General features: G+C 37.9%; 1 protein-coding gene across 1 annotated transcript; it reads right to left on the bottom strand.

The window, feature by feature from the left end:
• Positions 1 to 461: 461 nt before the first annotated feature.
• On the bottom strand, positions 462 to 24128 carry LOC122423334 (sulfotransferase 6B1-like). The gene is made up of 6 exons (XM_043440288.1): positions 23923 to 24128; positions 22031 to 22215; positions 18031 to 18157; positions 7824 to 7918; positions 7485 to 7671; positions 462 to 1707 (listed from the first exon to the last, which is right to left on the bottom strand). Exons 1-6 carry the CDS (start codon positions 24065 to 24067, stop codon positions 1589 to 1591), a joined length of 858 nt encoding a protein of 285 aa, XP_043296223.1. The 5' UTR covers positions 24068 to 24128; the 3' UTR covers positions 462 to 1588.
• Between the last annotated feature and the right edge of the window lie 408 nt (positions 24129 to 24536).

Here is a 24536-nt window from a genome sequence, read left to right on the forward strand (position 1 = left end):
ACTGCTTCTGTTTTACGTTTTTGGTTTTTTGGCTACAAGGCATATGGGATCTTAGCTTCCTGACCAGGGATCGAACCTGCACCTTCTGCATTGGAAGCTGAAGTCTTAATCATTGGACTTCCAGGGAAGTCCCCCAGTGACTATCTCAACGTGAGAAGATGATACAGCCTCATGGAATTTGGTGCCTTGAATACCACAGTCATTGTCTTCTCCTCTTGCCAGTCTCATTAGATTTTCTTTGCCTTATTCCGATGACTTAGTCATTCTCTGTACATTAACATCAGGGAAAGTTAAGTATGAATTTAGTTCTAACATGAAGATAAAGACTTGACCAAAATCATACCTGATTGCCTTTCTCATTCACTAACCTTATTTATTTAGGAAAGGGAGTTGTTGAAGTAGATTTCTGTGAGTGTTTAATTTTGAAAAAAAAAAATCTGAATTGCATAAAGTCCAAAGGAATACATTTTATTCATAACAAGTATGTCTATAGAGAAGACTGATCAAAATCTAATGGTTACTGAATTGTGATAAACTTGCCACAAAGACTCCAAAAGTTACCAAAAATGATTAACAATACATTGAGATACACAGTCAAAGTGTTTGAATTAACTAACTCAATCCCTGGCTTTGCATTTATAGCTCAGAGTCATATACAGTACACAGTTTTGATTTTCCATTTAGCCTTGAATTAGATAATACGGCCAAGGTGTAAACAACATACCATAGATATTCAAAACTTGTCTTTTGTCATTTAGGTAATAATCCTAAAATAAGTTCACTGAAATTTCATTAGAATGTCCTCTAGGCTAAACCTACAGAATAATATTCATTACAGGAGAAAATTATGGAAATTGTATTAATGCTAGAAATGCTTCTGGGAGAAAGCCTACATATTCAAAATACTGTAAAAAATCATAAATAATTCAAGGAAACATACTTTTCAAAATTGAAAAGTAAGACATTTTGTAATTTGACTTTATTAAAGATAAAGAAAGTACTGGAATGTCAAGCCAGTGTGAATTTAAAGGTAAAGAATATTTCTTCATTCTTGATCCTCACTAATATACCAGACTATCATTTAATATAATCTATTAGGAGTTCTCTCCTTAATAAAATGATGTCTGTCATTGTATGACACTGGAGAATATTTTTACACAGACACTGGGGAATGTTGAAATAAAAAATGTTTGTCTAGAGGTCATGATGGTCTAAATAGGCAGAAAATAATTTCTTGTCAGACATTTGTTATTTTGGTTAACCCCACACCTCTTTTGCTGTACATTAATGCAGATTATAGGACACCCACAGTAATATTCTATCTCTAAATAAAAGCAATCTCCTTGTCTTATGAACAGCCTGAAAGCAGACATATAATTCAGCCATGCAAAACTGTATGCTTCCTTTTATTACTAATTATCTATCCCCAAATAGGCTAATAATTGTCTCTCACACATGACACTTTTTCATAAGGTGTCTGTTTTTTCACTGCAAGAAATATCTGCTTTCCACACTGGTGAAAAATATTTATGTATTCCCCAAGCACTGCCTTGCATAAAATGGAAATTGGTTTCATTTCCCATTTATATTAAGAGTAATCTCCAAAGTGTTTTGCTAGTTCACTATGCTTCATTTTCTCTGTGAATAGTTCATCAAATACTCTCTTCTGCTTTGAAGTGAAGTAGTTTATCCAATCACCCACTGCCCCTGAAAGAAATCAGACAAGAACCAATTTAAATGTATAGCATGTACAAAAGGAAGCTGTCAGATTTATAAGAAAATGTGAATAATTTTATCTCTTGCTGCTAAGATGGTGGGGGAACTATTCTTTTCTTCACTTGCTTATCTGTTGTTTCTAACTTCTTCAGTAATTGCATATTAATTTGTATAGCTTAAAAAGTTATTTTTTAGAAAGGAAAATAAAAATATATAAATATCCTAGGTTATACTATAGCAGGCAAAGAAGGATCTCACCTAAATTTAATACAAACAGAAAGCAGACAAAGTGGACACAATGATGTTTCATTTATTTTTCTACCTTTTCACCTCTGCAATCATAACAGGGCTGATAACATACTATAGGGGTGGTTCACTGGTCTCATTTTAGGAAATTTTCTTTTACAAAATTGGTTACAGAGAGTTAAAAACACAAATACCAAGTTACTTGTATGACACCCTTACTTTCAATATAAGATGTCCTGAAATTGAAATAAGACATACACGTCACATGGTCTTTCGGCCTATCCTGATTGTTGGAGTCACCCTCAAAGCCTTGGCCACCGCATCAACCCCATAAGACTGTCCTTCTCACCTCCATCACACACACGACACCAAACCTCCACCCTTGACCTGGTGGATCACGGTCCTTTGTTACTTTGGCCCCAGGCTTCATCCCTGGGGTCTAGTCTAGGTGCACTGGAGCTCAAAAACACATCATTTTATCCCTTCATTACAGATGGTCATGGGCTTCCCAGGTGGTGTTATTGGTAAAGAACCTGCCTGCCACTGCAGGTGAGATAAGAGGCATGGGTTTGATCCCTGGGTTGGGAAGATCCCCTGGAGGAGGGCATAGTAACCCACTCCAGTATTCTTGCCTGGAGAATCCCATGGACAGAGGAGCCTGGCAGGCTACAGTCCATAGGGCCGCACAGAGTCAAACACAACCGAAGTGACTTAGCATGCATGTACACAGACTGTCTTATACTATTCTCTATAATCTTTTCTCTCCAACTAGCTTATACACTCGGTCAAGTTAGGGACGGTAACGCATTGTTCATGTGTAACCCTGCAGTACTGATGTTGATCACAGGGTGGGTGTCCAAAACCCACGGCTTGACTGAATGTCAGACAGTGTCACCTACAGCAAAGAAACAGGTAACAACCTAAGGAATTTTTGGTGTTCTTCATTCCTGGTTCAGAAGATTGAGTTTAAGAAGTAAAGCGGAACTCTTCTGTTTGGGGGAGAGGAAAAAGGAAAGAGAGTCGTATCAGAGATAGAAGATCCCAGAGTCAGGAAATGGTACTGCTTCTGAAACACATCATCAGTTGGGGCACTGGGTCAACTTCATGAGATCAAGGTGCCTGGCCCTTAGAAGAGCAGTGCTATCAATTTACTTAATATTCTTTCATCCTTCTTGGCTCTCCTTTCTGGCTTCTTATATTAATTCACCTGAACCATTATTGTCTTTCTTTTTACATTTGACCTGATTTCTGTGTGCTTGGTTTCTGATCTATTCTTTTACTCTTTCTTCTACTTAAAAAAAAAATATTTAAAGAATAATATATAGGTTTCAGAAAATACATACCTATAAGCAAAAGAAGATGAAAATAAAGAAAATACACCCGCTCACATGGCTGATAGACTGGTTAGCATGCATTCTTCTAGATGCTTTTTTTTGCAAACATATATAAGCATATAAACTGCATTTAAAATCATACAATTATAATCTACTTTTCTCATTATGCTTTGACCATCTTCCAATATTACTATTTGTACACCTACAATGAAAGTTATCCTGAGTAGAAGAATACCGTTTGGATGCTAATCCTGACTCTGCCAAGCACTAGTGGTGTGATACTGGATAAGTTATTCAGATGCCTGGTGTCTCAATAAAATCACATGAACAGCATTCTAAAAGTCTGTTGCCAAGTTTTATATAAATCAAATAATGTTCATGGCATAGAATAAGTGCTCAGTAAACACTGGCTATTCTTCATCTAGCATTTCTAGTTTTGGTGACTCCATCATAAACCCCTATATGAATGTAACTTAATAGATTTAAATTTTTGATTAAATATATTAAGTGCCATTTAAGTGCATCCAAGGTTTTCATTGTTATAAGCAATATTGCAACATGCATCCTGTCCATACATATTTCTATATTCCTGTAATAGTCCCCCTATGTTTTAGTTTGTATGGGCCTTTGGACTTCTGACACTTATGTGAACAACTCTGTACCCTTCCTTGTCACCTTATCGCTGTGGCCACCATAGTAATTTTCTAGAATATCAGCTCCATTTCCGACTTCAAAGACAACTGCAGACACAAATTCTCCTCTGAAAAGTAAGGAATGGCTCTGTTAACCATGGAGTCCGAATCAATAACTTCAGTCATTTGGTTGAAATGATTATTTTCAGAGGATGGATTTCCCACTCACACCCACTCCATCCAGCCATTCAAGGAAAGAAGTGAGTGGTCTCTATTGACCCATCCTTGTGTATAATTCCTCATATAATCCTAGTTTACTAATTGGCCCTCAGGGGAACTAGTCTCAGAGAGGCTCTTTCCACTGTTACCTGTAGTTTTTTTTAGATACAAAATAAGGAAACCACTTTTGGGAGAATTTAAAGGTGTTAGAATTACTGGTGCTAGCTACAGTTATGTTGATATGGTTTCACCTGGTGATATTTGCTAGGGTCACTAGTTGGCAAGTTAGAGATTAACTCATTAGAGTAAAATTTCTCAAGTTTTCAGGATAAGCCATGTGAATATTGAGTACTGCTAATCAGATCTCAAAGGGCAAAGATAAAAGACGTCAACAGAAGTACTGGACTAAGGATCAGAACTTCCTCATTTTTCAGCATTCTCTTTACCATGGTCCCTCCGAGTGATTTCCTGTTTCTCTCTACTCTTTTCTTCATGCATCCCTTTCTATCTTCTGTCTTCCCTTTATCATCTCTTCCTCTCTCCTTCTAACTCTTCTCCCCAACCTGCTTTGATATCTTTCTAATACTGTCCTCCATTCTTCCGCTTCTTAAGAGTGGTCCTTCACTTCTGCTCCTCTTATTTAATCTCTTATCTCTTTAACCTCCACCTCAGTGTAGTTTGCATCTCCACTGCTATAGAAACTGCATTCTCAGAATTCACAAACGGTAAACAAATGGTCATGTTTGACCCTGGTTTTTCTTTCTACTAATTCTGGCTGATCTCTGTTCTTGGCTTGTCTTGGGCTGTTGATGTCAGGGTTCTTAGGATTTCCCCCTTCTACCCATTCTTCACTAGTTCCTCCCACTCACCCTGAACGATTTTTACCTAATTCCACAGTCTGGTGCTGGCTCCTAAACTGACTTCTCAGCCGAGCAGCACCGATCAGTGGCTCACTGCCACCATCCAAATTGTGACCCTCAATGTTTCTTACCTGCACTGTTACCACAACCTCTTAATTGCACTTTCTGCTTCTGCTTTCACTCTATTCTAATCAATTTTCTACTCTGGTTCTATTTAATTTTCTAGCAAACAGGTCTGACTATGTCAGGTCCATCCTTAAAACAGCAAACAGACCTCATAGTGTCCATCAGAGATTTTACTCTCTGGCCATATTTCTCTCTCTCATTCTGCTTTATGTATCATCTACCACTTCAGAGTCCTTTGGACAGCAAGGAGATCAAACCAGTCAATCTTAAAGGAAATCTACCCGGAACTTTCGTTGAAAGGACTGATGCTGAAGCTGAAGCTCCAATACTTTTGCCACCTGATGCAAAGAGCCAACTCATTGGAAAAGACCCTGATGCTGGGAAAGATTGAAGGCAGAAGGAGAGGGGAATGACAGAGGATGAGATGGTTGGATGGCGTCACTGACTCAATGAACATAAGTTTGACCAAAGTCCGGGAGCAGATGAAGGACAGGGGAGTTTGGGTGCATGGGGTCACAAAGAGAGGGACACCACTGAGCAAGTGAACAACCACCCCCACTTTAGCACATGGCACTACCTGCTCCTTCTAGGAGATACCACCTAATTCCATGGTGGTTCTGAGATTTTCTTCTGGCCATTAGCTCTTGATGCAATGTATTTCCTCCTGGCATTTTCCTCATAAAATCTTGCATATGCTCCCAGTTTCAGATCTGATCTCTTCACCTACTCTGCTAGGCAAACACTTTCTTCTTTATCCAGATAGATTCACATTTGCTGATATTTTACTAGCATAGTTGTCATTACCTTATATTACTATCTAGATTATGATCTACTGAATGACAGATCTGTATTTTATTCAATTTTTGAAACCTATTCAATTAATAAACCTAATAGTTTATTAATAAATATTGGGTAAAATTTTTAGAAAATAGTTTATTAATAAACATTTGGTAAACATTCGAACATAGTTTATAAGTAATAAATATTCCTTCCTCCTAACCCTCATTTTTGCAACTCTAAGGAAATTTTTAAATGAACCACCCAAGAGGACAAAAGTAATCTGCAAAGTTAAAACAGTATCTGGTCTATCAACACATGAGTTGGCCAGTATTTTCTTTGGGAGTAATTATAGGCTTGGTGGTAAAAGAATTTGCCTGCAATTCAGGAGACCCGGTTTCAATCTCTGGGTCAGGATGATCTCCTGGAGAAGGAAATGGCAACTCACTCAGTATTCTTGCCAGGGAAATCCCATGGACAGAGGAGCCTGGCAGGCTACAGTCCATTAGGTTGCAAAGAATCGGACACGACTTAGTGACTAAACAACATACACAGTTGAGGCAAAGAACAAATAAATGTGTGTGTTTTAGTAAGAAACCTGAATATACAGATGCAAAGAATTTTGTTTTTGTAAGTTATGAAAAATATGAAAAACGTTAAAACATTTTCTTCCCAGATCTGGATTAAAACACACAAAGATTTCAAAACAATTCCATATCCAGATGTACCCAAACTGTTTCTAAGTAAAATGTTAGGAATTCACAGATGTTTATGTCCTTCTCTCTCTGTTTCTGGCTTCCCAGGTGGCTCTGTGGTAAAGAATCCACCTACCAATGCAGGAGACACAAGAGATGAGGGTTCGACTCCTGGGTCAAGGAGATCCCCTGGAGTAGAAATGGCAACACACTCCAGTATTCTTGCCTGGAAAATTCCGTGGACAGAGGGGCCTAGTGGGCCACAGTCCATGGGGTCGCCAAGAATCAGACACGACTGAGCGCATGTGCACTCTGTGTTTCCAGGCAGAGGAATATCCCCAGATAACAATCCCAGCTTTTCTGTCCACCTCTTCCTTACTTCTGCAGGGCAAGTTGTTTGATTGGTGAGGTTGGAAAAATGCCCTGGTCACATCCATCAGCTCTTTTTTCTCTCCTGGAGAAAACATGTGTCCGGTACTGCTCTGTAGCACGCTCTGAGTATTCTGCACCAGCAGGGGTCAGGACTACCTTGGACTGGCTATGACCAAGTGAGCATGTTTGTAAAATTCAGGCTCCATCATGAGCAGTCACACTAGGCTGCAGACCTGAAGCACATTCTTCAAGTTGCTTTATCATTTCCATCTGTTTGACACCTGTGTCTCTTTCTCTCAGTTGGTTCTTAACTGGGCCTGGGAATCTCAACATCTGGAAAGAATGTAACTCAAGAATTTCACTTAATAAACCTCCACTGAGGGATAACAATGCACAATCCGCTGTGCAAGGTATGGGGTGAACAAAGGTGAAATGAGACATTAAAAATGGCAAAATGTAACTACTTCCAAATAGAAATCCAGGCAAAGCATTTCATCTCTGACTTACCTTTCCTAAATACCAGGTTCCTGTTAGAAGTAAGGGCGCAGATGGTGTGATTTGGATCACAATTTTCTTTGGCTGTGTTATTTTTCATTTCAGTGAATGATGTTTTCCAAACAATTTGATTAATCTCACTGTCAGTCACGTTTAAACCGAGGAAAGTAGTTATTTTCTTTATGTTTTTAGAAGGATCCTGAGCAAACAGCAAATAAATAAGTATACACAAAGTGTAACTCGTCAAAATATCAAATTCATTCTCTGAAATCTGAAAATGGAATTCATTGATTGATTTCCTGTTTCAATTTTACTTAAATTTTCATTGTTGAAATGGCAGAAAAGACTTACTTTCTTCATCTCTTCATAGGATATAATTAAAATGTTCTTAGCATTTTTGTGTTCTTCCCAGCTTAAAACATGATCAAACCAGGATCCATATACAACTAGGAGAAAAGTGAGTTGTTGTGTTAATATTAAATGTGTTAAAAAGCTTTCATTAAACATTATAGCTTTGCATCCCTGGGTTCTTCCCACTTCAGTGAAGTAGTCAATGTAAGGTACACACATACTAGACTCTGCAGTGAAAGAGTTTTCCTTCAGAGAGCTCAGTTTCACTATTTTAACTATTAATAAACACACTATTGTGAAATGAAGCTGGGTGGTCACCTATTTTAATTAAGCTGTGGTGTTTTTTTCTTATTTCTAGTAAATATTCTTTTACCATCAGAAGTGACAGCAGAACTAGAAAGATACATTTTTTCCCAAGAATTGTGTTCTGATACTTAATTTGGATCTTGGGAGAAATAGGGGAAAAAAATGAGGATTTATCATTTTATTCTTGTAAGGTGACATGCGTTTCATAATGATAAATTCTTAATACAAAAACTTTACAAACTTTCTCAAAAAATTCTATTCACAGTTCAAGGCTGAAAAATACAGTCTTAGGGATTTCTCTGTAGCTGATATGCTCTCTTTATTGTTTTGTTAAATTGACAGCCTTAAAAATCTCTAAGGCTTGAAAGTAAAATACTATCATGCAAAATAAGCTCTAAGTGATGATGACTGAAAACAAACAGTGAGCAACTTCTCACCACAGAAAAGTTGACTAGCTTGACAATCTAAAGCATAAAATATAGTCATTTAAAATCCTACATATGGGACTTCCCTGGTGGTTCAGTAGTTAGGAATATGCCTTGCAATGCGGGGGGCAGGGGTTTGATCACTGGTTGGGGAACTAAGATTCCACATGCCTTGGAGCAACTAAACCTGCACACCACTCCTACTGAACCCACACTCCACTAGTAGAGAGTTTGGGTGGGGCAATGTAAGATCCTGCACGATGACAGAACAAAGATTCCATGTGCCTCAACTAAACCTGATGCAGTCAAATAAATTAATAAATATTAAAAATAAGTGACTATGTGCTCAGTCATGTTCGACTCTGTAACCCCATGGACTGTAGCCCGCCAGGCTCCTCTCGTCCATGGACTATTTGAGGCAAGAATACTGGAGTGGATTGCCATTTCTTACTCTAGGGGATCTTCCTGACCCAGGGATAGAACCCACATCTCTTACGTCTCCTGCATTGGCAAGAAGATTCTTTACTACTAGCGCCAGCAAATGAATATTTAAAATAAATAAATTGACAAAATACTACATATACATATTTCCATGCCTCTGATGAAATAAAATTCAGTTTTTACGACAAGACAAAAATTTTAACATAAAATGCTTTCTCTGTCCATTCGGTTCTCCTCCCTTCCCTTTAGAATACATTGTGCTTCTCCATTCACCTGGCCTCCTTAGGTGGTAACATTCCTTCTTAAACATAAAGGGTCACAACTCCTTAGGAAATAATTTTCCTCCTTAATCTTTTAAGGGGTTATGATGACACATAACCCACCACTCACATTGTACCTGTAGATCTGGATCGTGTCAACTGTCAATAATACCTAATTTGACATATAATCCTTGATTTCAAAACTGTGCTTTGACCTCTAAGGGGCAGAATAGTCATCAGAGCTTTCTGAAATAACTGTCTCATCAGTGATAATCTTCAGGCTGGCTTGAATGAAAATTTCCACTTCTTAGATTGACTGTTGATCAACATTTCATCAATATGCATGGTGTAGCTGGCAGGACACCAGAAAGTACCTGGAATCTACCTGAACCTGTACTTGGTATCGATGTGTATGCATTGAGCCCCTCTGGCTTCTTGGTACAGTTCAAATGTTCCGGTGCATTCTCCTGCTATTCAGATCTCATTGCTTTTAAGTGGCAATCCTAAAAATGTTATTGGAGTTGTTTTTTGCTTCACTGAGACTTGGAATCTTAAGGCATACCAGTGCATTTTTGGGGAAGGGACCAGAGAGGGGCTTTGAGCAGGGAGCTCAGGAAAATGTAGGTGGCTGGGTTTTTGTTATATTTTATTTAAACTGATAAAAACAAAAACAAACAAGGTGGTGATGTATGTTTTAAACAAACCATTTGCTGGTAAAATGAGAGACAGAATTATTCAGCTCCGAAGAGCAAGGGACCTCTACTACAACCATTAAGTAAATATTATTCTTCCAGGGACACAGGACAAAAAGATGGGTCATCTTGTAGATGGTGATTTTATACTATTGAAAAGAAAACTGAGACACATATAAAAGTTGAACTGACCCACTTTGGAGAGCTAGACTCAGAAGCAGCATGCATCCAATGCATCACATTGTCCTCAGAAAATTAACCAGATCATATGTCATAAATAAATTAGGGTATCAAGTTGATAACGGGAAATTGTGCCTCAAAAGCCAAATAGCTCCCAAATGGACAGCCACCTGTGGGGATACCAGCTTGCAAGTATTTATTTAATTGTGAATTAAAGGAAAACCTGCCCTGAAATGGTCAAGATGGGGCTCTATTTGTCATTCCAAAACTGAGTTTTGTGGGCACAATTAGGAAAAGCCTGTAAAACATCAGTTTTTATCATGTCAGTCAGTCTTCTGGATCCCTACCTGCAAGGTTTACTTTCTCTTTTCTAAAAATTAGGTTAGCAGGGGGAAATATTTGTAGGGTTAGGGCTAATTTCTTGGATCCTCTGAATTGTAAAGACTTAGAGAGCTCCCATCTTATCCTTTGAATTGTAAAGACCTCCCTTGGAGGAGAGCATGACAATCCACTCCTATATTCTTGCCTGGATAATCCCATAGTCTAGGATAGGCCCTTGGACAGAAGGGGCTTGCAAAAAGTCAGACATGACTGAAGCAACTTAGCACAGAGAGCTCCCATCCTAAAATATCGCACCTATTTTAATTGATATGCAGAAGTCCCCAAAGGATTCACAATTCCAAAATAGCTTCAACTTGAGATTCTTTATAAAGAGTTCTAGGAGAGTCACCTTAAAAGGACTTGTATGATCAATTACACTTATGTAAATAATCAGGCCAAGTTTATCAAAACAGACTTATTTTGCAAATAATTGTGTCTTAATTTGGCTATGTTTGGTAGAAATGAGGGTAATTACTTTAGTAGAGATAAAAAAATATCATGTTTAATGGGCCATTAATATCTACTGTTGTTGTCATTAAGGTTTTTTTGTATTTACTACCTCTGAGATTTACTTCTCAGAGGGCTCCTTCTTGCTATATTACCATAAAGATTGTTTCTGAAACTTACTATCACAGTAATCCATTTTAGGATGAAGAACAGATACCCCATGACTTGTAACCAGGACATTATGCATACTGGAAAAGTCAGGTAAAGGAACATTGATAGTCATGATGGAAGGGGCCCAATCAGCCCTTCTCTCCCGAAAGAACTGCAGATCCTATTTCTGACACCTGCCTAAGACCATCACTACCAGACCAGGATGAGAAGACAACATCTGAAGTAGGCAGCTGAACCAAGATGCCACACCAGGTTGGTATACTAATTACTTTGATAGTTGTTCATACTTTTACTTATGAACCAAATATATTTCTTCCTTGGACTCAACTGTTTGCAAGTTTCAAAGAAATCAATCCAGTTGCTGGGTTTGTGGCCAACTGCCTATGTCCAATACTCCTATTTACCCTGGTGGCTTTCTCTTCTCCAAGGTTCTACCTGGATTGCTCTTACAAATTTTACTTTAGGAGGAAGAGACTCTAGTACTATGTAAGCTAATGCTACTGCCAATATCACTGAGTGAGGCTCTCCTACCTGGCCAATTAATGACACTTGTTCTGAATCTGGTTGTAAGTACTCCTTTACACTAGATGTTAAATGTTGGGTAGCAGTGGATTTATGGAACACGTTTGGGCTTGGCCTTCCCCTGGTTAATTAGGAAGATGCACAGTTGATTTCCCCTGGGCTCAAGGTCACCTATAGGAAGCCTTGGAAATAGCCCCTGCCAATCTGCCTTTAATGCAAGCATGCTGGCATTAAAGCATCAATCAGCTTTCCAATGGTATGACCATTTGGCTGTGATACTCTTTCCTTCACTTGGAAGGGAAGATATGATTAATCACATAGAGGCTTTAACAAAATTTACTCAGCAAGCTCTGAATGATAGTAATCAAATCATTAGCTTGCTCAGTTTGGAAGTTTCCACGATAAGAAAAGTGGTCTTACAGGATTGCATGGTCCTGGATATTCTAACTCCTTCTCAGGGGGAAATGTGCTATAATACTGAATATTGGGTTTATACCTGATGAGTCTTATGTGACTTGTCTTATGACACCTGAAGAATCAGTTTTCCCCTATAAAAGATCCTTTTCCTGATCTAAGGAAAATACTAGGAAAACGGTATGGTTTAGGAGGGTTTTGGCTTCAGTCTTTACTAATGACATTGTTACTCCTATTGGCAATTTTGACTACTGTTTGTGTAACTTATAAAGTTATCACCAGCTCCTATAAAGTTAATAATATCTAAACAACTTGAAACTGTTTTTCATATCTACAGCTCTTTATAAAGTAATGAACATACACATGGATGCACATGCAAGGCAAAAATTGGCATTAAGTACTATGGACAACTGGGAACTGACTATTACCCTTTGCCATTTATCTTACAAGTACAACCTCCTAAAAGGAAAAATAGGACCAGGCTATTAAGATTTGATATCAAGGGACACAGTGGACTCAGGCTAGGTAAGCAACTACCCTGGCATCAAGGGACCAAATATTTGGTCACCTAATGCTTTCTATAAAAAAATTAATGGTCAAGACTCACAGACTTAGAGAATGAACTTATGGTGGTCAGGGGGAAGGGATAGTTAGGGAACTTGAGATGGTCACGTATACACAGCTATGTTTAAAATGGATAACCAGCAAGGGCCTACTGTATAATACATGGAACGCTGGTCTATGTTATGTGGCAGCCTGGATGGCAGGGGGTTTGGGGGAGAATGGATACATGTGTATGTATGGCTGAGTTCTCTCACTGTTCACTTCAAACTATCACAACATTAATTGGCTATATTACAAAATTTAGCAATACAAACTTTAAAAGTTCAAAGAAAAGAAAAAGATACATGTTCAGAGAATAGCCATAAAAAAATAACGATCAAAAGCAGGACATTGGTGAAATAAAGCTCATATTTTATGGTAAGACAAGAAAACTTTAAACATAAAAGTTTGCCTGTTTGGGCCTGCTCTCTCCCACTTAGAGGGTATTGTGCCTCTGTATTAACCAGACATCCTTAGGAGACACTGTTCCTTCTTAATCTCGTATGAAATCATGATGATTCATGACTCACTTTGTACATGTAGATCTGGACCATGTAAACTTTCTATTACACGTCATTTGACATATCAGTCCTTGTCTCAGAACTTATATAACTGTGCTTTGACCTCAAGCAGGTGGAACAGTCCTCAGAGCTTTCTGCAAGTCTGTCTCCTCAGATTTAATCCTCGGGTTGACTTAAGTAAAATTTTCCATTTTTTCTTAGGTAGACTATTGATTAATTTTTGTCAACATCTCCTTATCATCCAAAGATTTAAGACTAGCTCAGTCTTGGCTTCCCCAATGGCTCAGTGGGTAAAGAATCTACCTGCAATGCAGGATACACAGGAGATGAGGGTTTAATCCCTGGGTTGGGAAGATTCCCTGGAGGAGGAAATGGCAATCCACTTCAGTATTCTTGCCTGAAAAATCCCATGGACAGAGGATTCTGTGGGCTATATAGTCCATGGGGTCAAGGAGAGTCAGACATGACTGAGTGACTAAGCACGCACAATGCCTCAATCCTAAAAGAGCTATATTACTAGCAATTTCCTGAAGATTTGCTGACTGCTAATTCATTTAATCAACATTTATTAAGTTATTAGTGTCTGCCAGACATTGTGATATACATTTAGAACATTAAATCTTTGATTAAATTGAAGTACAACAAACTCTAAGCTAACTGCAATTTTTCATAGCTTCAGCTCATGAGGAAGCAAAGGGCAAAAAAAATAACTATAATCTATTTTTAAAACAAGAATTTCCAAGACTACAGTAGTATCATTAGAGTATCAGCCCAATTTTCTACTCTATGGGCCCTAAAGACTGTGTAATAATAATGGTGCTAAGAAGAGCTTCCCTGATACAACCTTCAGTTATTAGCAATCTCATTGCTATTTCAGTGACTTACATAATACTTTATCTTAGAATTACCCAAATTACCATATCAGTGATAATAGTTTATCTTCTGAGAATGGCCAACCTTTTCCCAGACACAAAACACATGTAGGAGGAAGACTGATTTTCTCTCAAACTTAGGAAGTCCCTAGAATCCTAGACTATGCTTATAGATTCAATCTGTCTCACCTCCTCTCCCCAGCAGCTACAAGCCCAGCCCTGGTGATAAATGTCACCTCCTAGAGTTGCTGGGGCTTCCCAGGTGGTTCAGAGGTTAACAATCTGCCTGCCAATGCAGGAGACATGGATTCAATCCCTGGGTCAGGAAGATCCCCTGGAGAAGGAAATGGCAACCCACTCCAGTATTCTTGCCTGGGAAATGCCATGGACAGAGGAGCCTGGCAGGCTTCAGTCTGGGGGTAGCAAAGAGTCAGACACAGTTTAGTGACTAAACAACAACAGCAGAGTTGCTGAGGCTATGAAAGCTCCCAATACTTTCAGGAGAGCCTATACTTCTATTACCAAGAAGCTGAGAAGGGACACAGACCCAGCGTCATACCCAGTGATTAGGTGTAATTGACCTTGTCCATTATGGTTTTTCTGTAGGAAGCGTATTCCAACATGCCCCAGATAGATTTAAGAATCAACTTTGCATAATAGCCTGATCATAATTTGAAAGCCAGCTATTCTACTATTGACTAATTAATTCATTCTTCACCCTGTTCCAAAAGGATGTAAGGCAGCCAAAAGAATCTAAAGAAATTGGCTGCTTGTGGCGTTGTTACCAATATAGGAAATTACAGTTTTAGTTTATATTTTAATCAGAATCCTCATTGTCTAGGTCATTAGCAGACCTCTGGCTTTAAAGAAAATACAGTTTCCAAAACACATTTGAAATCTTCCTTAATGCGAAATGTTTTTCTGCACATTCTTCACGTAATACAGAATTATTCTATCTCTTCCTGGCCTTAACATATGCCAGGATGGCACTTCTGCTATCCAAAATTACTCACTCTTCTAAAATGCTCCTGAATAGAAGTTGCTCTTTCTCAACCAATCCAAGTGTCTTAGGGTCTGGAGAGTGAGTCATAAACCTCACTGCTTCCTACCAACTTCTAGAACTTCTCTCTCCTAAAGAATCCGAGCTCCTCTGGGACTCATGTTTTTTAATACTGCTCTTTCCATCCTTGTCTTGGTCAGAAATCAACCTTCCAATCTCTCTCCTACAGTTACTCAAGATTCTGATTTTAGAGCAAAACCTTAATGGGTAGCTTTTACAATCCCCTACTCTGACCTTTTTCTTTTTCTCTTCATTTTCTTGCTTTTATTTATTCCCTCAACAACTGACTTGCCAATACCTTCAACTTTTTTGCCCCCTTACTGTTTATTTCAATCATCAAAAAACACCCAGTGTTAAAATGAAGCAATTCCTCCTCTTGTCTTCTCTCTTTGCTGCTGAGTTCTGCTGGAAAATTTACACAACTCTGTTTATAGACTGCAAATTTATTTTTCCAGCCTTAAAGGCCCCAAGTTTGCCCAGCAAACCTATTTGTTCTGCATTAACACATTCTCTTATTCTTCACCCCAGCTATTTCAAACCTCCCACATTCCCTGCAAACCTTGTGCCCCACTCTTACATCCTGTTATAATGAGGCTCTTGGTTACCAGTTTCTAGAAAGCACTCTGATGACAGATAACTGTGGAAAATGAAACTTGCCTAGATGAAGTGGCCTAGGAAATATAAAGTTCTAATATAAAACTGGAGAAGGGACTATAGGGGAAAAAAGGAAAATACTAATATTGCATTGAGATATTAATCTGCTGGGATATTGCCAGAACACAATTTATAGTTATTATATAATCTGAAAACCTAAAGCATATTTATAAACTGAAAGAGAAAATTTAATGATTAGACAAATGTGTAGTTATGTATATCTCCACTATCCTATCTGCTCATATCATGTGTATTTATATTTATGGTTTGGAGTTGGGTCCAGGGTATTTTGATGCCTCAGCTATAAATTAATCTTTCTAGGTAAATATCTACTTGTAACATTTCCACCCTAGTGTGAAACTATGTGAGTATTTGTGTGTTTAAATGTCTATGTCTAATAGAATCAGTGAATAGATTTCTACAACAAACTTTAGCCTCTAAATAATTCTACAAAATAGATAATTTTAAAAATCCTATTCTGTGTTAGGAGTCTGAACCTCAGAATAGCTAAGCTACTTGTGCAAAGTTATATATGGAATAAAATATAGTCAGGACTTGATCCCAGTTCTACTGTCTCCATAGCTTGTTTTTTCTACTACATCATGTCATTTGCAAGAGAAATAACCCTCTCCTCAAAAAGTAACTGAAGAACATCCTTGAAACTCACATACATATAACCACTGCAAAATGATAGAGATGTGGCCAAGTGAGCACTCATGTAATGGTGACAGAGGTGGAGAACCACAGTCTACAATAGTTGGAGATGAACACAGCTTTTCTTTTCTTAAAGAAATGCAGACTCACGATCTGTTTTTCAAATATTATTTACGTATTTAAACTCTGCTTATTCCAAAAATAGAGTGGAGGCAGAGTGAGGCATGCTAACAATCTTCAAATATTTAGAGGACTATCAGGTGGAAGATGAATGAATGATCAGAGAGATAGTTTTGTTTGTTTTTTTTTCCAGATGAGTTATGACTCAGTGGTCAGAGCAAAGATTTTCGGAGTTGACGCTTGACTTAAGTCTCTGCTCTCCTCCTTATTATTTATGCATCTGTGGGAAAGGTATTTGGCTTACCAAAGTCTTCATTCTCCTCATCTGTAAAGTGAGGGTAACAACATCTATCTCATGTTTTCTAGTGAGGATGACATGAGATTGTGTTTGCAGAGTACCTAACCAAGTGTCTGCATCACATGGTATGTGCACAATCTAGATCACATGGGAAAATTTTTAAAAACATCTTAGCAATACCAATATTGAATGTGCTGCTTTGGGGCCGTAGTAAGGGGTACGAACTTATCAAGGTTAAGAAGTTCAAACTTAGCCTCAAATTTTGGGGGGTGTTGTAAAGGTGCTTCAAACATCAGGTGGGTTTTTAAACCAGATGACCTTTACTATACCTGTCATTTCTGAAATTTGAGGATTCTACCAAATATGTGCCAATAGATAGGGAACAAAATAGAAAGAGGAGTTGAAACAGTGTGAGCATAATATGTTCTTCCATAGCAATTATCACAAAACAAAATATTAAACCTTGGTGCTGGTGAGTTTCCTATGTCCTCATGTTAAGTTACTCTTGCTGTGGCCTCTCTTAAATTAACAAGCAAAAGCTTGACAATTCGCAAGTAAAATAGTGAAATTAGTAATTAAGCCAAGTGAGAGATAAGATCCTCAGGGACTATACCATTTCTAAATTGTGTCTCTTCTGGATTCTTCATCTTCTTACTATATTATTTTTGTTTAATCAAATCCCTGAGATGTTTTCAGAATAAATTACTTTCTTCCAAGTGTCAAGATGGCAAATTCTTTCACATGTATTATAGCTGGGGCGTTGGGAGTGTGTGTGTGTACTGTTTGACATGATTTATTTTCCATGCAGGTATATGTAAGGCATGTTTCAAGCTACCTGTCTAGATTTCAGCTGTAAATCACTATACTTCAATCAGTGAATAATTACTTCAGGGAACAGACTGAGGGTATATGAGGAAAAAATGCTTGATCAGAATTAATTTCTGTTTCTGAAGACATGAAAACCAGCTAATAAGTCATCGCTCATATGTTCTACCCCTTGGTAATAAGAAAAACTATGAAGAAACAAAGTGAGAAAGAATTTGCATAGAAGAAGCAAAAGAATAATCTATTCAAATATATTTCTGAAAGTAGGCTGTTAGGATTCACTTGAACTTTTGGAAAATGCTTTCATCTTGAGTGAAGATATTCTCTGTATATTATGAATAAAAATCACTGTTATATTTACCATCTCCTTTTAGGAACAGCTCAAAAAATTCATGCCAGGTTTCAATGCTAGGGAGATTAGGGTTATCCCTGTAGTAGTGGAAGAATGAAACAGCTATATCTTTTGGATTCCTAACGATGTAGATAATCTGTTAAAAAAAAAAAATCAATTTATTTTTGTATGGAAGTAGCCCCAAGACAAAGCATTTCCTAAAAGAAAGTAGCAGCCACACTGACCTATGCAAGTCACAACTTTTTGGTAGCTTCAGCTGATTATTAAATACAGACTTAGATACAAGAGTGTCTCCAAACTGAAGGTGCATAATAATCATCAAGGGATCTTGTTAAAATGCAGATTCTCACTCAGAAGTTCCAGGATGAGGCCTGGCATTGTGCATTTGTAGCAAGCTCCCAGGAGATGTTGACGCTGCTGGCCCACTGACCAGACTTCTTGAATTTATGTGCTAAAATTTGATCCTATCTTTTCAGGGGTAGACTTGAGAAAGTCCTCCTCAGGTGAAGGACAAGATTAATATTTTAATATCCATGTATGGCAAAATATGATTTACGTATAAGAAGATTTCTTACAAATTATCCATATTTATAGAAAGTAATGTTCTGGAATTCCTTTTTCTACAATTAAATCAGTTAAAGAGTAAGGAGTCTGAGATACCTTGCCAATTTATACAAATACTGCAACTGCAATTTAATTTGATTCAATAAATATTTATTTAATAACTGTTGTATGTCTGGCTCAGCTGGTGAAGGATCCGCCTACAATGCGGGAGACCTGGGTTTGATTCCTGGGTTGGGAAGATCCCCTGGAGGAGAGAACGGCTACCCACTCCAGTATTCCAGTCTGGAGAATTCCATGGACTGTACAGTCCATGGGGTCGCAAAGAGTCAGACACAACTGAGTAACTTTCACTATTGTATGTCAGCTAGTGTACAAAAACATTCCAGAGCCAAGGAATAGAATAATGAGCAAGACAGAAATGATTCCCGCCCTCTCAAAACTTGCAGTCAAGTGAGAGAGAGAGAGAGAGAGAGAGAGAGAGTGTGTGTGTGTGTGTGTGTGTGTGTGTGTGTGTGTGTGTTGCACACACTCGGTCATGTCTGACTCTTTGCGACCCCATGGACTGTAGCCCACCAGCTCTTCTGTCCACAGAATTTTCCAGGCAAGAATACTGGGAGTGGGTTGCCATTTCCTCCTCTAGGGGATCTTCCTGACCCAGCCAAGTGAGGGAAACAGATAATTAAATCCACTTTTGACAGTGCAGTGTTATGAGGGTTACAATAGTGAAATACAGAGAACTATAGCAGCATATAAAAAACCTCTGGAAGCCAATGTGAGAAGCCTGGAGATAATAGGACTGTCCCCAGTCAAGGTCACCATTGCATGAGTGAGTACCAGATACTCTAACTTGCTTTTTAATTGAAAATCAGGGAGGACATATTTGACTTAGATAAGGAAGTGTTTACTGAGTCATTTTTTATACACAACTATCTTTCCCTACTGTGTTCATAGTCCAGGTATTGTGACCCTCATTAACAGCACCTGCTCCTCTTTACTTGAAAGATACACAAAGACCACGACAGGCAGGAATGAAGAGCCACCTTTACCCCCGCAGTTATCTTCTCTTCGTCCCAAGAGATAATCATGGAAGAACACAACAACTCAGGCTTCCTCTAACTACACAGGCTTCCTGGGCAGATTCACAGAACCCCAGGGCCCAGACACCACAGTTAAAAATTGACTGCCTTAGCAAGAAGGAATAAATGGCAGAATTTTAAGACTTAGACATCCAGGTGGAGACTTTATTTCTTGGTAAAGAGAATAATTTTTTAGGGACTTTGGAGAACTCTTCCTTAAAGCTACATGTCAGCAGATCTAGTGGGAGGGACAGTGCAACCCATTAACACATATTTCACCAAAAAAGATTAAAAGAAGGTGTTCATGTACAATGAAGAATGTAAGTGCAGTGCATATACAAATATGAAATCACTATGTCATACATCTGAAACTAACATACTGTTATATGTCAATTACACTCAATAAACACACACACACATTATGAATGTATCCTAAGAAATATAAAAATTATTGGGGGGGGGTTAAGAAATATGAACAGAAGGTAGAATAGTACTCTGGAGAAAAAATTAAATATTAACTGAATATTTTAAAAATTAAATTTCCTTAAAAATTGAAAATCTATTTAAAAAATTAAATATTAAGTAAATAGCATGTGACACAGTGGTAAAGAACTTGCCTGCCAATGCAGGAGACACAAGAGATGCAGGTTTGATCCCTGGTCCGACAAGATCTGTGGAGAAGGAAATGGCAACCCACTCCAGTATTCTTGCCTGGAGAATTCCATGGACAGATGAGCCCCGGTGGGCTACAATCCATGGGGTCACAAAGAATCAGATACAGCTGAGCACACACATGGTGTGAAATGGGCTGAAAATATAAATTTCACGCAAGAAAGTTTGGAAACATTCAAAAGGAGAGTCAAATGTTAGGAAGAAAATATAGGAGGCCAAGTAAGGTTGAGAGCTGATAGAGAACAATGGGAGGAGGAACTTAACTATCTGTCCAGCCCTACAGGGGTACTTAAGGCTTGCCCACCCTCCAAGCTCTTGGGGCTCAGTCGTCAGCAACAGAAGACAGGTCATTGCCTTGGCATTCCAGGGACAACCAGACAGTCTCAGTCCCCATTAAAGGGTGGCAATGAAAGGATCATACCTTCAGGCTGTAGCGTTACTGTGGTGGTTTTAAATGCACCCAGTTATAATCCTGGAGAAGGGCATGGCCCCCCACTCCAGTATTCTTGCCTGGAGAATTCCATGGACAGAGGAGCTTGGCAGGCCACTGTCCATGGGGTGCAAACAGTCAGACACATCTTAAGCGACTGAGCATGCACACACACATACACACACCTTTTCTGAGTTTTGGCTTCTTTGCTTATAAGAGGAAAAATAGCTACTCTTGTCACTGTTGTAACATTTATAAAGCACAACTTAATCTCCGGTGGCATTTGTTATCAGTGTTATTGCACTGCCTTAAGGGTTGTCAAGTGTACCAGACTCCTTTTCTACCCAAATCTCTCTCTCTTAGATAGTCTGTTTGAAATGAAAATGCTCAATTCAGTCAAATTGTAATCAGCTTAGTATACTTTCACCTTTTCTGATAGATTTGCTTGGGATAAACACAAACTCCATGGCATTTACCTCTCCTTGTGTTACTTTTATTTGAACTGGAGAGTAGATGGTATACATGGAGACATTGTGGGCATAGAGTTATAATCATTGGAAGATCTGCTTTGATGTATGCACATTTGGTAGGTTTATTTATTTATTTAAGAATATGACTGACATTGTTTAAAAGGCATCATTACTGGGAAATTGTTTACAGTGGACACATGACCTTGCTTTACAAATTTTATCCTCTTTTTTTCTGATCCTGCATTTCTCCATGAAAACAAATTTTGATAAGAAATACATGAAAATAGAAAAAACCTTTTAAAATTAGAAGTAACTTTTAAAATAATAATGTGAGGACTTTAAAAATGGCTTGAGATAACTATTCTTCAGTGTTTTAATTACATTTTACTTTTTATTCTTTCCCATATAATCTTTTGCAAAAATGATAGATAGAATAATTAAAATAATATTATTAGGGCAGTTTTTCTTTCTCTAGACATCAATATTTAGAGAAAATGACTCCAACTAGATTCAGAATAGAATAAGACATTATCTAGCATAATTACAGTTGGCACACTAATGTCATACTCAGATTTTTATGAGCCAGATACTGTGGTAATACCTATATACTCATTTTCTTGTTTAATGTTCATCACACTTTGTGAGATGAATACTATTATCCTTGTGTTAAATGAGGACACCAAAACTCAGAGAACATCAGCAATTTTCAAAGGTCACACAGCTTGAAAGTGACACAGCAAGATTCCAAGTTCAGTTTGGTGTACTCCCGAGCCTCTGTCCGTAACCACTGAGCTTACCTTGCACTGTTTCTGTTTAATATTCATTGGTAGCATGCTGTAGCTCAAATGCGTTGGAATAACTCTCCTCTCACAGTATGTTTTTAGTTCTTCGAATTTAGAAATGTCTCCCAATTCAATAGGAGGTGTTAGGGTAAGTCTAGCATTGGGAATGTTCTCAATGACTTTTGCAATCCAGTGAGTGCCTTCATAAGAAAATAAAATGAAATGCATTTTTAATCAAATGATACTCAAAATGAATATAGAAAATGAACATGAGGTTATAAAAGCAATGAATACATTAGTTTTACTATAAATAGTTATCACCTCGACACACAGATAAACCTGTTGGAACATTCGAGATGTTAGTTCCCTTTACAGGAAGAATCACATTTTAAACATCGTGAAGAGTGATGAAAGCTGTATATGCTGTTTCCTCAGCCTGAAACACTCTTCCACGTTACCACTCACTTCCAGCACCTTCTCCAATTCGCAAACACGCAGATCTTTTCATTCATGATGGCTGCTGGTGCTGCAAGCTCATACATCTTGCTCTTCTAGAAACTGCCTTCTGAGTCCCCAGTTCCCTCTTCTAATTGCTCACCCTCTCTGCCTCTCAGAAGCAGCACACATCAAAATAGAGTTGTATTCATGTCTATCTCCCTAGCTCCCTGCTGAAAACAGACACAGGATCTTGTTTTTGTCTGCATGCAAATACACAGCAGTTGTGCAAACAAAACATTTGAACAATGAACGAATGCTATATCCAAACATCAAGGAGATGCAAATTTACTACCATGAAGTCTGGAAGAGATACCACTCTATCTTACCGAAAGCAAATGAGGATACGCTCCAGGGGTGTAGACTGTCGAAAACTGGAGCAGAGAGGTAAAAGTCTGGGTGGGGAGGATGTTTTGCTAATTTGAAAGCAATGTTCCAAATTGGTTTAAATGAGGCTTAGTTTCCATTTATCTCATAATTCCAGTTAGATACAAGATTAACAAATTTATAGTTGAATAAATATTTAAACAGTGCTCTAACATTATGTTTTAAATTTAAGACTACTTTAGATTATGATGTTAATAGTCTTAAATATGTATAACAGTCATATAAATGTATCTATATAGTAATGATATTTGCATTATTTTAATTAAATATACTGATTTATTCTGATAAGAAGAGAGAATACACAGTTTTGTGCTGCTGAAGGGGACCTCCTGGCAGCTAATGGGAAATGCCAATTTATAGGCAACAATAAGTCCAGGGACTTCCCTGGTGGTCCAGTGGTTAAGACTCTAGGCCCCCAGTGTAAGGGGCCCAAATTCCATCTGGAGATCTAACTCCCTCATGCTACAACTAGATCTAGCATCTGGGAACTAGATCCCTCATGCTACAACTAAAAATATTCCCTGTGCAGCAACTAAGATTCAGTGCAGCCAAATAAATACATATTTAAAAAATATGTCCAGTTGAAGCCTTATATATAGTTCTTTGTATATGGTATAAATTAGCCACTTGTTCTTATCAGCCCAGAAGAAAACAATTATTTATTTACAGATCAATCATTAAGTACAAATTGAACAAAAACTATTTATTTATCACTATGCCTGGCTCAAAGTATGAAGAGATCTTTATAATGTTACAGATACTATGCTTATTATATATTAATGTCTGTATGTCTTTGTGAATAAAGTCAAAACAAAATGTACGAAAGCTCTAATTTCTCCAGTTGAATTTTCTCAAAGCACATTTTTTTGACTTTCTAATATCAAATTTTTTCATGAAAATAAGCATTTAAGATACTTTAATTTCCAGTGGAAAAATTCTGAAAAGTAAATGTTTGATAAAACTTATTACATGTATTATCATTCTTGTATATCTACATTTTAAAGATACATTGAAATAAACTTTACCAGATTTTGGATAGGAAACCAGAAACACATCATCCTCTCTTGCCTCAAAAGAATCCAGGGAATTTAGAAGTTCTTCTGAAGACATGGTAGAAAAGATGACTCCCTTGAATTTATGAAGAACACTTGACTGGCTCTTGGATGACATCTTTCATCAAATCAATTGAAAAGTATTTACTAAACACTAACTTTACACAAGGCACAGAGCAAGTGTGGTCCTTGATTTTAATCCCAGCTCACTAGCAATGTAATCACTGAGCTGACATCCCAATTAGAGGATCATATATATACCTTTTGCAATTCTTGACAAGCGTAATTTTTAAATGATAACTGAGCCAAAGTCTACTGTGAAAATGATGTTATTGGAATGTTACTGATAACACGTGTTATAAAATATTCCCTCCAACTTGACTCAGACAGTTTACATACACAGCTACCAAGGTAAGAGTGTAATCATTGATATGAATCAGCCATAGAGTTACACGTATTCCCCATCCTGATCCCCCCTCCCACCTCCCTCTCCACCTGATTCCTCTGGGTCTTCCCAGTGCACCAGGCCCGAGCACTTGTCTCATGCATCCCACCCGGGCTGGTGATCTGTTTCACCATAGATAATA

The sequence above is a fragment of the Cervus canadensis genome, chromosome 21 (assembly GCF_019320065.1).
Source record: "Cervus canadensis isolate Bull #8, Minnesota chromosome 21, ASM1932006v1, whole genome shotgun sequence".
Lineage (NCBI taxonomy): Eukaryota > Metazoa > Chordata > Mammalia > Artiodactyla > Cervidae > Cervus > Cervus canadensis.